General features: G+C 44.4%; 1 protein-coding gene across 1 annotated transcript in view; it reads left to right on the top strand.

The window, feature by feature from the left end:
• Positions 1 to 15,056, top strand: part of DDX31 (DEAD-box helicase 31) — a 50,177-nt gene that overhangs the window by 33,863 nt on the left and 1,258 nt on the right. The window contains 2 exon segments of the mRNA XM_075772692.1: positions 121 to 232; positions 5,428 to 5,608. Coding sequence (XP_075628807.1) covers positions 121 to 232; positions 5,428 to 5,608 — 293 coding nt within the window.

The raw sequence follows: 15,056 nt of genomic DNA, 5'->3' as shown, positions 1-15,056 counted from the left end.
CCTTTGTTGGCCCCTGGGTGGTTACTGTGTGATTTTACTGTTATTAAATCTATTGTAAACTGCTTCATTATTCCTGACTCAAATTCTCTCTTTCCTCTAATCCTCCCACCGCCCTTGTAGAAATCCAGTGGCATGGACCCTCAGGAAGTCCGGGAGCGGGCCACGGTCTTGCAGACAAAATTTGAAAATTACATTCACTCCAGCGAGGGGACTGTCCGGTGGGCAAAGAAAGGTCAGTGTGTTTCTTTTGAGCTTATTCCAGAAGGGTTCATATAAGCTGCCCAGGTTTTCTTCTGGGGGAGAGCTTTGGGGAAAAGGCCAGGAAGAAACATTTTGGGGCTGTTGGGCTCTTTAGGGGGTTGAGATGGGCCCAGAAGGCTTTGTGATGATATTAAATGTTAATTTCTTGCATTCCCGTATTACGTGCAAATGAGGTTTAAGCTTGGCTTTTGATAGGATTCACATCTGAGGGCTCTGACCCAATTGCATGAGCGAATAGATACATGTGTTATGCATGCTGGGCAGGTCATAGGTGACCTGCTTAACCACGTCCTGGTGCAATACCCATTAGATGGTTTCATTGTACACCAGGGATGAATTTGAAGCCTGTAAGACAGGATACCTTGGTAGCAACTCTTTACAGGCAAGGATCTTAGACTGGAAGTTGTTGTGTGGGATGGGAGAAAAAGGAGAGAGGGGGCAACTACTCAGACAGGCAGGAGGAAGGAAAACTGGGATGGATTTAATAATAATTGTAGCTAGGTGCAATCCTGGGATTTGATCTCCCATCTTTGCCAAGCAGGGTGCACAGCAGTTGTCAGTGAGAAGTACAAGAAACTCTTTCCTTCTGCTTCTCAGTTTGGAAAATCCACAGGAATGTGGATTTGGGGGAAAGACGAAAAACTCGCCAGGGATGTGGTAGGAAAAGAAACACTAAGCATTCCCCTGAGAGGAGCCAAAAAGGTGGTGCAACATAGGCACCATAGGAATTTGGTTATTAAATATTGAGACAAGTCCACAAAATGCAAACTCTTTATGCAAGAAACTAAACCACTCTTGCTCACAATGTACAGGACTAGAGCCTTTCCCATTATTTTTTTTTGAAACTTCTCCTGCATGTGTCTCTTCCTGATTGTTTTCTTTTGCACCTCATTTGTCACTGATCTGAGTCAAATCCTGCCGTCTAAGCTTGTGTAGAAGTCCTGTTGATTCCAGTTATGCAGCATTTCCAGTTAGGTTTGGATGAGAGCAGTCCTGATGAGATGAATTTTAATGGTCTACATCACTTCTGTTTACCGTTATATATACGTGCTCTATGCGTATGCGTACAAGTATACCATACGTACTAAACTACATAAATCACATACTGAGGGGCCCAAAACCAAATGGGGAAATTGGCCTTTGAGCTGTACAGCATCATCATGGAAACTGGATAAGGGAAGGCTGTTGTCAAGATACAAGTTAAGTTCAGCATTAAAATTGTTCGGAATCAAGAGAAGTGATTGTTCAAGAGGTCAAAGGTGCTGTTTTTTTCTGAACTTTGTACTAACTCATTAGGTGATGACATAGCAGAATGACTAGAGCTCATACTATGACTACTTGCCTACCCCAAATTTTTCTGCATGCTTTTAATGATGCATGGCTGTATTGTTGGGCGAGGTATTTGAAATCCTACTGTTTCACTCTGCTCTACTCCCCACCACTGCATGGCACTGTACTGATTCTCACACACACACCCCCCCCAACCATTCCAGCGCTGATTTTTTTTCCTCAAGGTTTCAAAATACCTTTCTCCTACAGTGAAAGTGTTAGAGGCTTGCTACACAGGCAGCTTGTTTGCACCCATTTTCAGGTGTGTTGTGCTACTTGACTGGTGTAATTACTTTTATAGCTGCACTTCTAAGTCCACGATCTTGGACTAATCACAATCATGTGACTAATATGATCAAATCCTTGATTCTGCATGGTTGAGCTTCTTGTTGGTCCCCTGGGATTCCTTATACCCTATGTGAACTTCTAACCTGAAATGGCTGTGACAGGGAGGACAGCTGAATGGCTCTGGTCACACTTAGAAAACCCCTGTGCTTTATCTCTCCACAGCGTATGTCACTGTGCGCACACACACACACCCCCCATGCACACTTGTTGCTGACCTCAGCACTAATAACTTTTTTAGTCACAGACAAGATGTACAGAAAATATATCGGGAAATGCTGAAGTGTTGTGCATCCCATTTATCTTGTACAGGAGCACTCCACCTCTTTTTCCTACTCTGCTATCTACATATGCAAATTTTCCACTGCTGAGTGGCTTCCATAAGCCCCCTCTTCCTCCCCTCTGTGCCAGGCATCATGAATAATTAACATGGCAGCTGGCTTTTGCTTTCATGGCAGACAATCAATTGGAAACTGTGCCAGAGATGCATTTGTTTCTCTCTCTTTTTCTCTTTTTCCCTATTTTCTGACCTAGTCAATGTTAATAAGCAGTGTTTTGACTGCAGCCCGCTTTCAAAAGGCGAGTGGCTCCCTGCCCACTCACCCCTTCTGCCTCTTGATCCCATGTTTTCCAAACCCAAATCAAATGGTTCAGTGAAGGTGCTGCCCTTCAAACTTGATAGACTGATTAGTGGTGAGGAGGGTGGGAGGAGGGGTATGGCTGAAGGACAATCTCAGGAAGTGTGGAGCCCCTTTTGGGAAATGGAGGACTCTCCTCTGAAGGGTCTCATGGTGGCAGGTACTCTGTTTTGGAGCTGTGGGGACAGGTAGAGCTCGGGAGACTTGATCCTTTGTGCCACGGGGATTACAGGAAGGGTAAGGAAGCAAATCCTGCTTTTTTCTCCTCCATGTTTCCCCATGTTGTAGCCTATAGTTGAACATTTTGCCTTATCCTTTCTGTCCTCAGCACCTGTGTGTGGTGAGGGACAGCACTTACAGGAGCCCACTGCTGTGGCATGATGCTTGAATCCGTGGTGGTTTTGGTGCATTCTTCCTTCCTGTTCCCCCTTGCTCTGTTTGCTGACAAAATGACTCCACAGGTTTATCCAGCCATGCAGCTGAGGCTGCACTCTGGGGCCAGTGCTGGGAACCAGCTGCCAGCTGAGAACATGGCGAATGGCTTATCTCACCTGTCTCATATCTCATTACCCTCTTGTCCCATTTGAAAAAACCAACAAGCCAACCCATTGAATTCCATCAGATGTAGCACACTCTTTTTTTTTTCCTTTAGCTTTCCACAATTACATTTCCTATAGAAAAGTGGGGATTCACAGGTGCAAAGGACCGTTCTAAATCCACTCTCTTACATGAGTGCAAATCTGAATCGCCCCTGCCCAGGCCAGTATACGTTGCCTTAAACTCATGTTGGTGTGGCAAAAACTGTAACAGCTCAGGCAGTTTGCTCCTGTGGTGTTAAGATGAGGTAATCGTTACGTGAATTATGGCCTGACTGGCACTGTTACCAGTCTTTTTGAGTTGTTTTCATAAAGCCTTATCTCTCTGATCACAAAATTATAATAGTATTTCAACTTTTAAAAAGAAAAAAATCTAATACCTCGCCACTATGATTGCACATAAAAGCTCTGGCAACACTGAGAGGTCTAAAGACCTGATAGTAAAGATTTAAAAATGAATCTCACCCACAGAGGTCTTCATTTAAATCTCATGGGTGCAGTAATGAACGTTAGCAGCTCTGAGTTCCTCAGAGGTAAGGCGGTTGCATGAGCTGAGGTTTCAACCTGCTGGTATGGCTTAGCTTTGGATTAGTGTCTTGCAGCTCTCCCTGGTTTTGCATGCTCTGACTCAGGACTGGATCTGGCAGTTGTCTGTCAGGACTTTGGGAAGAGGGGGGCCTTTGACACTTTGATTCTCTAACTCTGATCTGTGGAGTTAGTACCAGCAGCCTTTCCTATCTGAAGAACTGTGGAAGGTGAGCTCAGCCTTCATAATAACAGGATCTTTAGTATCAACCATTTCAAATGCTGCAAGAAAGACAGCTATATTAGCTCCAACGGGACCAAATTCGGAGCGAGAGTAGGTTCGTATTGTTCCTTTTGAAGAGTTACACCTTCTCATAGCAGGTGAATTTGGCCAATAACTTTATGAAAAAAAGCAGCAGAATAGGGGGTTTGAGGGCATTTGAGGTGGCTTATAAGCCCTCAGAGGGATGACCTTCAGATGAGACACTGAGATGAGGTGTTTGGAATTTAGCATTTTCATTTTGGGAAAACACAGGTCTATTGATGCTCAGATGCCTCTAAAAGAGTAGTGTTGTGAAATTGGGAAGAAGGTGCAAAAAAACTCAATCTTTTCTTCTCATTGATTGGGAAAAGGAGTTCGCTTTACTCAGTAAACAGAGCTTTGATGGATTCCCTGGGTCCTTCCAGGAGCTGATCTGCTAAAATGACATTTTTATTACTGTTCATAAACTCCAATCTCCGGCTGCTGCCAAGAGATTAGACATAAGCTATGGGCAAACTTGCTGGTCCGGTGGCTCAACAGGCAAGGGCAGGAGAGGTTAGAGTTTAGAGCTTGCTGCTGTCAGGGGCTGAGGGGGAGAGAAAGATGTAGGTGGTGATTGGAGTCAGGGCTGGGGAGGCACAGAAGGTTCAGCAAGCAGAAGAGCAGCAGGGGATTGAAGGGAGGCGTTTTTTGAGCTGTGGAGTTTCCTTACTAAAAGTCCCTCTATTCCCCATAGCAGAGAGGACAGCCTGGGTGTAGTTAACGTTCCGGGTACGAGGAGGAGCAGTGGTAGTGTTCATATTAGTGGATGATTGTCTTTAGAGCAATGAGCCCTGAGGGAAGGGCATTACAGGAATATAAAGATGTGAAGGGAAATTTGCACACAATTCTATTATTTTTCCCTTTTGAGAAGGTGAGCTCTGTTCTCAGTGTGATGATGAATCAGGAAATCCATCCGGCTCTCGGATATTTATAAGGGACTAGCTAGTAACTGGTGAAAAATGCATGGACTACTGGGACTGTAATATCAGAGGAGTCTTCCTATGCCACCTCCATGCTTCTCTCTCCCTCTCTTCATCCCTCTATTCGTTCTCTCCCTCTGTCTGCTGTCATTTGATGTCAATGACTCTTCTTGTGAGATGTGCTACAAACATCACCCTTTCTGGCAGAAGGGGCATCCTTGCAAGAAGCAAACCTAATGCAACTTAATGTAGCTTTCAGTCCCTAACACTTTTCCACCACCTACCTTCTCCTTTCGGGATTGTACTAGTACCATACAACCTTCACAGATTTTTAACATAACAACCTTTTCTACCAGCTGCTGGCCAGGAGGTGTCCCAAAGGACAAGACCAATGTCCTTTCAGCTGGAACAGCTGAATCTTTAAGTGTGTGTGTGTGTGTATATATATATATATATATATAAATGCAGTAGCAAACAGAATTCACTTTTTTTTGTTTCTTTCCCTTCAGCACTGCAGTCTTTCCTTTGTGCCTATACTGCCTATCCCAGGAACCTCAAGCACATCTTCCACATCAAATCTCTCCACCTGGGTCATGTGGCCAAGAGTTTTGGCCTGAGAGATGCCCCCCAGAACCTGACTGCTCTTCCAACTGCTGGCTCAAAGAAGAAAACCAAACCAAGACCAAAAAGGTAGGCCAACTTGATGTTCTTGAGCCAAGGAATACCACGTGACAAGCTATGGTGTGCTTTGCTGCTCAAGATTCTTGTTCTTGCTCCAGGAATCTTAGAATGGTTTGGATTGGAAGCACCTTCAAAGATCACCTAGTCCAACCTCCCTGCCATGGGCAGGTCACATGTGGTTGTTCTGAGAGGCTAAATCATGTTGAGCCGTTGGCTTAGCTGGCATTGCTCTCTGAGCTGTTGTGTCATTCCCCTTTTTCTGATGGCTTTAGAGAGCCTAAAAATTACATTTATTAAACCAGCTTGGTTGAACATTTGAGTGGGAATTCCGTTTAAAAAAAAAAAAAACCACAACCAACCAACCAAAAAAAAACCAAGCAGCTCACTTCGTTTGACTTCTGATTAATATGCTCTTTTTTTGAAGGAAGCTGCTAAGTGGGGACGTGCACCTACATAGACTAGCCTGGATTTTGCTGCAGCTTTTCCATTTTCTGAGCACTTGAAAACCACCATCTTCTATGAGTCTTATGAGCAGAAACAGCCTAATTTTTATTTATTTATACTTCAGTCCAGAACTACCTTGAAGGATAAGGAAGGGTACAGACAGTGTTCCAGAGCGAGGCATGAGACTTCCCACATGTTGGAGTGGTCCTCTTTCTTATGCAGGTTTTGGTTGCTAGAGCTCCAGCAGCAGTCCTGTTGTCATGGCCAAGCACCTCCATAGTAGAAGCTGCCAGATTTTTTCCATTCACATCCCCACTTCCACTCGCGTCGTCCTATAGAGACCTACGATCCCTATCTCAGGATCAATTGCAGTAGCAACTCTTTGTCCTCATCCCTGTATAGGAAAAGGCTTTCACAGATACAGCTGTGCTCATAAGTACTTGCTGTTAGTGTAGGACATGAGATAAAAGCATCAAGGAAATAGTAGAGAAATTATTGGTTTTTTGCTTCTCAAAGTTGACTCTCGTGATCATTATGAGCAAGGCTGTGTGAGTGCTGGTTTATCTCACAAAGACAGTCTGTTCCTCCCTGGCCTTGACACATACCAGTTCTCTCCTTTCTTGCACTTGTTCCAATCCACTGTGCAGAAATAATGTTCCCGCCTTGTCTTTTTTGACCACATCACCCTTGCTTTGCTTTTATAACTGAATCAGGAGCAAAGTACATGTCTTAGTGTCTTTAAAGGCCTTCTGTGGCCTCATGTGGCCTTTTTTATCACCTTTTCTACACTAGACAAGCAGTCGTTTGTAGGATTTCTCCCACAGTTCCAGCAGCAGTTTCCTGGCTGTCAGATTTGCCATGGGACAAATTGTGTCCATCCTCTCAGAATGGTCAGCCGCAGCTTGGACTACTTTTTCTTCTCCCTAAGAAGACATTAGCTTAGTACCTGAAGGAAAAGGGAGGACTGCAATATATTTTTTTAGTTATTATATGATCAACTGTAGTTATATAAGTACAAGCCCGAATCAAAAGGCAGATGTGTTGGTAGAAACGATCCTCCCACAAACTTCTGCTGTGCTGCCTGTAGATTTAAGTAGTTCTGGCAAAAGCATTTCTGCAAAATCACGTGGGATCTTTTCCCAGAAACAGTCTGTAGCAAAGCTAGTTACAGCTCTGTCCCCTGCGGTGCATGGACAGGGCTGTTCCTGGGTACTCTTTTCCTGTGTAAGGCATCTGAGACTCCCTGATGCTTCTGGAGGAGCAGAGCCCTGAGTCCTCTCCTCTGCTTGAAATGGAGCTGGAGGTGCTCAGTACATCTGATTGTAGCTACTTCGAGTTGGTTCCACAGGATAATCTTCCCTCTTGAGACTGCAATGTTAAGGGCTCGCTGTCTTCCCTAGCACAACAGCAGAATACAAACTTGTGGCTTGCCTGTAAAATCACTGCAGTAATTCAAAGGAGGAAAATCTTTTTTTCTTTTATCAGTATCAGTTATGACTCTTTCCATGTAATTGTTGTTGCAAACTCCATTAACAAATGTTAGCCGTGCAATTAAAGCACTAATCCACATAATTGTTCCTGGGCTGGTGACATCTCTTGCACGTGTACATATCTTGGCAGGGGAAGCGTGGGGAAGGGATTTTAAAATAAAAAGTTGGAGACAGCATTGTCCTGATTTGAGAAGCCACCAGGGACGGGCCACTGATCTGCCTCCTGCTTCAGCTGACCTTCACCAGCAGATGGGCAACAGGATGGGAATGCCCCTGTGAGCAGGGGATTTAACGGAGCTTTATTTCAGAAAGAATAGCCTGATTAGCCGATAAAGAGCATGTAAGATGGTATGGGGTGGGCTTTGATGTCTTGCTGGCCCAGCAGGGTGTCAAGCTATGACTGACAGTAGCGTGTCACAGGATTACTTGGCCTGCAACAATGCCTCTCTCTGTTCCTGTGATGTTGCTACTCTGTTAGAGCTACTTTTTCTCTTGTTACGCACCTCTTTTAGACGGCGTTCCTCCTCCCCAAGTCTTCATCCTATTATAGTACAGACAAGCTCAAGATACAGTAGGTAGTTTATGCACAGGACGCATGGGGTTGGGGGATATGGAGGTGTTCGAACAAATGGTCTGAGCGATTTGAAAGCTCATTTGCACGTGGATTGTATAATTGCAGCTCAGGGAAAGTGGGCAGACTTTGCACAGGTTCATCATGGCTCAAGCTCCAGCTTGCAAATCCAGGAGCATCTGGAAAGTTAAGATCCTGCAGAAATAGCCAAAGTTGTGATGTGCAACAATTGTTCTTGCCTGTGAAACTTCTTTCTAATCAACTTTCTCTGTGTGTGTCTTTAAAAAAAAAAAAAAAAAAAAAAGCCAGAGAGAGAAGATATGTTAGTATTTATAGGATAGTTTAGAGAAAGTGAATATAGATACAAATTCCGTCTCCACTAGCATAAATTCAAGATAGTGCTGTTAACGTACAGAGAATTGCTTTTGATTTCACACTGACAAAGCAGAAAGCAGAATTTAGCCTGCCATTTAGAAGAGAAATGGTTTTTAATTGTAAAATGCAAGGCTTGAAATTATAACAGCGTGGTCACAGAGCAATCTTTTTAATTATATTTCTCACATGATACCATGAGTGTTGGTTGTCGTATTACACATTGTCTCCAAACATCCGATACTTGTTTTTAATCAGTCTGCTCGCTAAAGCCTCATCTCTCAGCACCTGCTCAGAAAATAAAGAAGAGGCGGTGCAGGTTGAAAGTGGGGTAAAGGCGATCATTAAATGTTTCCTTAAGAGGACAAAGAAAACTTTTCATTTCTTTTGAAGTCTCCTTTTGTGCTTACTGCCTCCTTAGAGAGCCTGCTTGGGGAAGGTGAGACCGAAAGACAGAGCAGCCAGGTGTGTGATGGTTCAGTGCTGAAATGTGGAAGCAGCCCTCACCTTCTGAATGCACATGTAAAACTTTCATGTATTTTTTAAACCTCTTTGTGCAAACAACTGTCCCCTTAGCTTTAGTGGTTCTTGCAAAACCTGATCTGAAGATGGCAAAGTAATTGCTTGTGATTTTTTTGAAAGTTGAAATGCTGTATTTAGGTAAGAGATGAGCACATGAACCAGATATCGTATATTAAATTACAGTACACCAGCTTAGTAAGTGTCTGGGCTCATGCTTTTACTGGAGGGTAGACACAAGGAAGCTGATCTCACTTCCATTGAGGGATTAACTGTCTTTCGTTGACTGCAGAGAAGCAGCATGCACAGGAAGTAGCTGACATGCCAGATAGACATGTCTTTTGACTCTTTCACAATGCAGATGCCAGAGACCTATTGCCATTCCACCGAGCATCCCTGTACTACTCAGTTTTTAGCATTTTGGATTGGTGGGGTTTTATGGGATTGTGGTGACTGATGGTCTGTTTTCTCCTTTTGAACTGTGGAAGACTGGTATATGTCCCCAAAGGGTTTCACTGTAATGAGGAGTTGTGGCTTAATTTGCCTTGTTTGTGAATTCATGCCATTACAAAGAAAGAGGTAAATCTTTAAGTTTGATAGATTCTGTGGAACTTATTGCTACAGGGTATCTCTGATGCAAGAAATGCTCAGAAAGATTGAATTTACATATGAGTATCAAGTATATTCATAGTTACATTCATAGCATGTGCAAAAAATGAGTATAAAAATTAAGGTCAAAATCCCCTCATGCTTCAGAATTTGTCCACCCCTTAACTAAAATGGGATCAAGAAAAGGTGTCCAGGGTGCTTCTGTTTGAAGGGATTGATTTACATCATTATTACACTGCTATTGCTCTGAATATAGATATCATCGTGCCCTTAAGGTTTTGGCTGCAAGATTATTGTGCTAATTCATTCTTCAGCATTTAGTGGTCAGATAGAGTTAGACTCCTGCTGGGAAATCTACCTTGTAACCCTGTGTATTCTCATCTGCATGGTTAGGGCAGTAGTCTCCTTTGGGTGAAAGCTAGTAGCCTTTTACCTTCTCCCCTACCTCATATCCTTGATTCCACTTTTGAACATCTTGGCATTGACAGTTTTGGAAAGACCAATGCTTCTATTGACAGGGCTTACGAATCAAGACTGCAGCTGGGTCTCCCTGCACAGCAATTGTCTAATCATTAGAAGCAGTTTGCCTGCCAGTTTTTGTGTGCCATTTACAGCTTTCCTAATATCACTTAATTAGTCAAAATGCAAGTTTGGAATTCTGCCCATTAGGAATTTCACTTGGTTTGGGCAGTCAGCTCTAGAAAGCCAGACTGGAGCTCAGGTAAGAGCGTGGATTCATGCACTGGTGCAAACGGATCCAAAAATTAGAGTAAGAGACGTGGCTGCTGTGAAAGAAAACAGCATCATCGCTCTTCATGAAGGCAGTTCAGGGAAACAGACAAGTCCTGCTTAGCTCATCATGATATTATAAACAAGTCTTGTTATGAAATTAAAGTTTTATCGTTGTAAAATCCATCTGATTGTTATCTGCATACAGCAATGCTCTTTATTACTGTCCTGTTCTGCCACAGCACAAAGCCTTTCCTCCATCTTTGACCAAGCTAATAGGGCTTGCACGTGGGGCTGGGAAACAGCTGTGCTGTTTGGTACGCACCAAAAAATGATCAGCTCTCTCTAATTGAAATATATTCTTTTAGGCTGGGAAGGAGCCTGACAGAAGCAGAGTCCTTGAGGTTCCCAGCCTCCCAGTGGTGCTTTCATCCTTTCTCCATAGGGCGAAGACCAAAGGATGGTAGCAACAGCGGAGCTGTGGAGTTTTGTCTCTTTCTGTGTAGCTGAAATACAGTTGACTTCAGTAGCTGTAAGGTGGGCTTTACTGTTTAGCACGAGTCGGCGTGAAGACTGCTCTGGTCTGACTGTTCTGGAACAGCATTTGATGCTCAGTCTGGGTAATAATTTTCCCTGATCTTCTCAAGGTAGCATTTGCATCAGCTGATAACAGAGTACCTAAGCCATCTGTTGACTTGTCGAGAGCAGTATAGGATTGCTGATGAATTTCTTGCCCCCACTCCACAAAAAAACACCACCACAAACCAACCCAAACAGGGTTGTGTTGGCTGCAGATGGTTCATCCACCACTGTAAGTAGAAAAAACAGGTGTTGCAGCAGCCTTGGCCCAGAGGTAACCCAGCTCTGTTGCTGGCACGATTTCAAAGAGCTGTTGGAGATGCTGTCAGGCAGATTGATAGTGCAATCCATGTTGAAATGTTTTCTGATAAATGAAACAGCGTACTCCTGTCTCCTCCAAAGACACACCATGAGTTCTGGGACTGTGCGTCAGAACTTTATACTCCTTCTTCCTCAGCTGGAGCAATTTGGGAGCCTTTGGTTGCTGCAGATGCTGCAAGTTGGTTAAAGGTCACTGCACTTGCTGCACTGCATTGCACCAGCATTTCACTTAGCTCAAGACAAAGGAATGGACAGCAGTGCCAGCCAAGTTGAAGGAGACATCTCTACAAACAAGCTCGCTCACCACTTAGATAAAAAGACTAGCAGAGGCATCCTCTGAGGCGTCAAATGATGTCCGAGAAGCCATGCATGTATATGCACCACTGCTCTGGCATGTCAGAGGTTTTGGCTTGGAGATCAGCTTGTGATTCAGTTCTCTAAATGAAGCATATGTGTCAATGAAACTTACATGTGAGAATTTTGAAATGAAAACAAAAAATTATGTTGGATACCCATTCCTGAGTGTGTTGAAGGTGTGTTGCATGTAAGCTAGGTGGGACTTCTGTGATGAGTTAGTATCACGCGGCACAACAGAAGACAGAGCTGGAAACAACAGAGAGGATTTCAGGCTAGTCACCTATGCTGCATTCACCTGCTTGGCTTTGGGGTTTTCTTCATTATGTGAAAAAAGATTTGCCTTGAATCTTTTCTAATACTCTTGAGAAAAGCAAAGAATTGGGAGTCAAGGGTCCAGAAAAGGAGACTGGTCCAAATCTTTCATATTTCCTCTGAGCTGGAGGGTTGGGCAGCACCAGCTCCCTTCCTGACCACTGAGGCTCCTGAGTGGGCTGCGGAAGGGCAGCAGCACGCAGACAGAGGTAGAAGGAAACCAAAGCAGAGAAAAGGAGGATTGTATTCTCTTTCCTTTGCTGGAGACTTTTTCTCTCTTGTTTCTTCCAGACGCTCCTCTCCTGCCTTTTCATCATTCAGGGATGTATTTAGCAAGATTCATGAGTTTCTCATGTTTAAAGAGTGAATAAAATAATTCCAGTTTTCTGGAGGAAGGCAGAGCTTTTTTAGTCTTTAAAAGTTTGTCTCTGGCCTGGCCTTTCAGGATGTAACAAAGTCATCTGGGGACAGTTCCTCTGTTTTCTTATTGTCTCTCTGCTGAGGCTCTTGGTACCAGCTTTTGTGAGGTTGCAACTTAATTACAGATGTGCAGAGGCAGCTGTAAATCTGGGTCTTTTATTCCTTTCCGTGTCTCCATGAGGAGGAGGGGAGCTTTCTCAAACCGTGCCAGGCAATTACTAGGTTCTCTGCCTTCCCTTCCTCACTGTGCAAAGCACCTTTCTCTCTCCTTGATAATGAGCTGATTAGATAGCTCTTGGGGTGATACGGGTTTTGCCCTATACCTGAAACATAAAGCCCAAAGCAATGGTTGGGTCTAGGGTTAAGCCTTGCAAATTAAGGGATGATGTGTTCCCCACTTGAAGCTGGTGGTACTAATTCATCTCTGCTGGCTCATCTGACTACTTACCAGTTCCCGTTTGTGTCTTCTGGGAGTCCTGATCCCCCATATCTAGCGTGAAAGAGTAGTAGTACAGTGGTGCTTCTGCCTGGCATCCAGTATGTGACAGCACTCGACACCCAGTGTGCTGGACAGTAACACAGAGAAGTCACATAGCTTGTGTTCAGGGACAGGTGCGTCCTAACTTGCGTGTTTGGGGCTGTTTCATTTTCTGAGTTATGACTTCTCTATTCCTGTCTCATTGTCCACCAGCTAATAAAAGTGGCTATTTTCTCATGTGTTTGAACATTCCTTTCTCCTTTAAGCCCTGCTGAAATCTTGGCACTGTATCACGTTGGGATGGGTCAGTCATTAGTGAATCTTTTTCCCCCTGCAAGTTCCCCTTAGCTGCACTGTTTCGTAGTTCCCCACCTAAAGACTGACTGTTGTGTTTGGAAGAAGAGATTTAAAGGGCTGGGGATTTCTCTGCCCATTATCAACATGATGTGTTCTCATTAGGGCTCAGTATAGCATGATAGCTAGACATGAGATCACAGAAAGACATGATGGCAATCCACGTGTTTATCCAGTGATGGGAACATGGGTTCTGTCTGTGTTGCAAATGCATCTTACATTTACAGCCTTTCTGTGAAGCTTTTTGCCGTGGTATCCAGTATCACTGCACAGCTCTCTAAAATTAATATCACACCAGCCTTCAGCAACAGGGAAAATGCAGTTGTCCTGGGTTATGAGGTGGGAGAATGGACATGAAGGCCAAAGAGATTAAATACCTTGCCCAAGGATGCTTAGAGGGTGAGTATCAAGGTCTCATCCTGTTCTCCTGGGCTTTGTCTCATAACCATGGGGTGGTTTTCCTTGCTGATGTTATCTTGACTGCTCTGGCAGAGCCCCAGAGACTTTCACCAGTAGAGCAGAGAGGGGAATTTACAGGTTTACAACAGGAGTCGGAATCCAGCCGGGGATCCTGACCTGGTGCACTTTTCTGGTGTGCTGTCATAGCAGACTGTTGCTGTTGCCTGTGGCTCTTCTATCTTGTGGTTAAATGGGGCCCTGACAGCTGCTTTTCTTCTCTCTGTGATCAGCATAGGCTCCACAGCACAGCTCCATTGATTTTTGTGGCCCTGGTTAGAGGGAGAAATGTCCCTTTTCCCTGCATCCTTGCTTTTCTGTGTACAGCTGATCACCACAGCAGGGGGTATTGATTTACTAATTGGGCAATGATTTCACCTGATTGATAATAAAGTGTTGGACAACCTCCCTGCTGAGCTGAAACTCAGCCCCGCAGCTACTGGTGGATTACTTGTCCTTTGCAGCAGATAGTTCCCTGTTGTTAAGTAAACTGATCTGTTGCTTGGTAACCCTCGAATTACTGTAGTAAATGCTTGGAGACACAATGAAAGTGTCAAATAGAAACTTTATCAAGTGATGGAGGGGACTGAGCAGAGGATACAGCTGCACTACAACATTTTGGTGGCAGAGCTGGGCTGGTTGAGGGCACGCCTCGGCCTGGCGCTGTGGGTGCACCCACAACCATCCCTCCGTGCTGCTGTGGCTTGTGCATTCAGGAAGGCAGTTTGACATGGCACATCTGCTGTGGAGGTACTGCAGGTACGGCTTTACCAACAGCGTGTTTGCTTCCTTAGCTGTACGGATGCTTTTGAGTTGATTCTGTCTTTTTGCCTTCATTTCTGTGGGTTCAAACCAGGTGATGGCTGTGCGTCTTATTTCTCTGGTACGTCCAGTCTCTAGCCCTTCTGCCAATGCAGAGCTTGAATGTTTAATTAGTGTGAGAATGGAAACTACACCAAAGGTAGCAGAGTCTTCTCGCATGTGTTTTCCAGGCTTTCTCTTCTTGGGAAAACCATCTTTCAGTGGTAATCATGACACCATCCTTCTTACGTTCTGATCCCTCCTTCCAAACCCACTCCAGCCATGAAACCTACACAGGGATGGAAAACAAGCTGTGGAAAAGGGGGCAAGCAAATACACCAGACAGCCAAGAGTTTGCTTCCCTTCCCTTCTTTGTGTGTTTGGCCTAATGAATGGATTGATCTGTTGCTGCAGCCAAAAATGCTTCCTTCTCCTGTGACTCCCAGTGTGGTGCTGGGGACCTGAAGGGACAAGAGGCAGTGCTATAAGGTGTCAGCCTTCAGGACTGCTGAGGTCCATGTGTTGTCATAAATGCATCCCAGCATGGACGTGTGGCTTCTGTTCAATTACCTCCTATTTAGAGGGGCACATAGATTTCTGTTCACTTCTCTGGAAATCTTTGAGGTCTGTTACCAGTCCTTACTA

The sequence above is a fragment of the Balearica regulorum genome, chromosome 20 (genome assembly GCF_011004875.1).
Source record: "Balearica regulorum gibbericeps isolate bBalReg1 chromosome 20, bBalReg1.pri, whole genome shotgun sequence".
In the NCBI taxonomy this organism is placed as follows: Eukaryota; Metazoa; Chordata; class Aves; order Gruiformes; family Gruidae; genus Balearica; species Balearica regulorum.
This window is presented reverse-complemented; position numbering and strand designations above follow the sequence as displayed.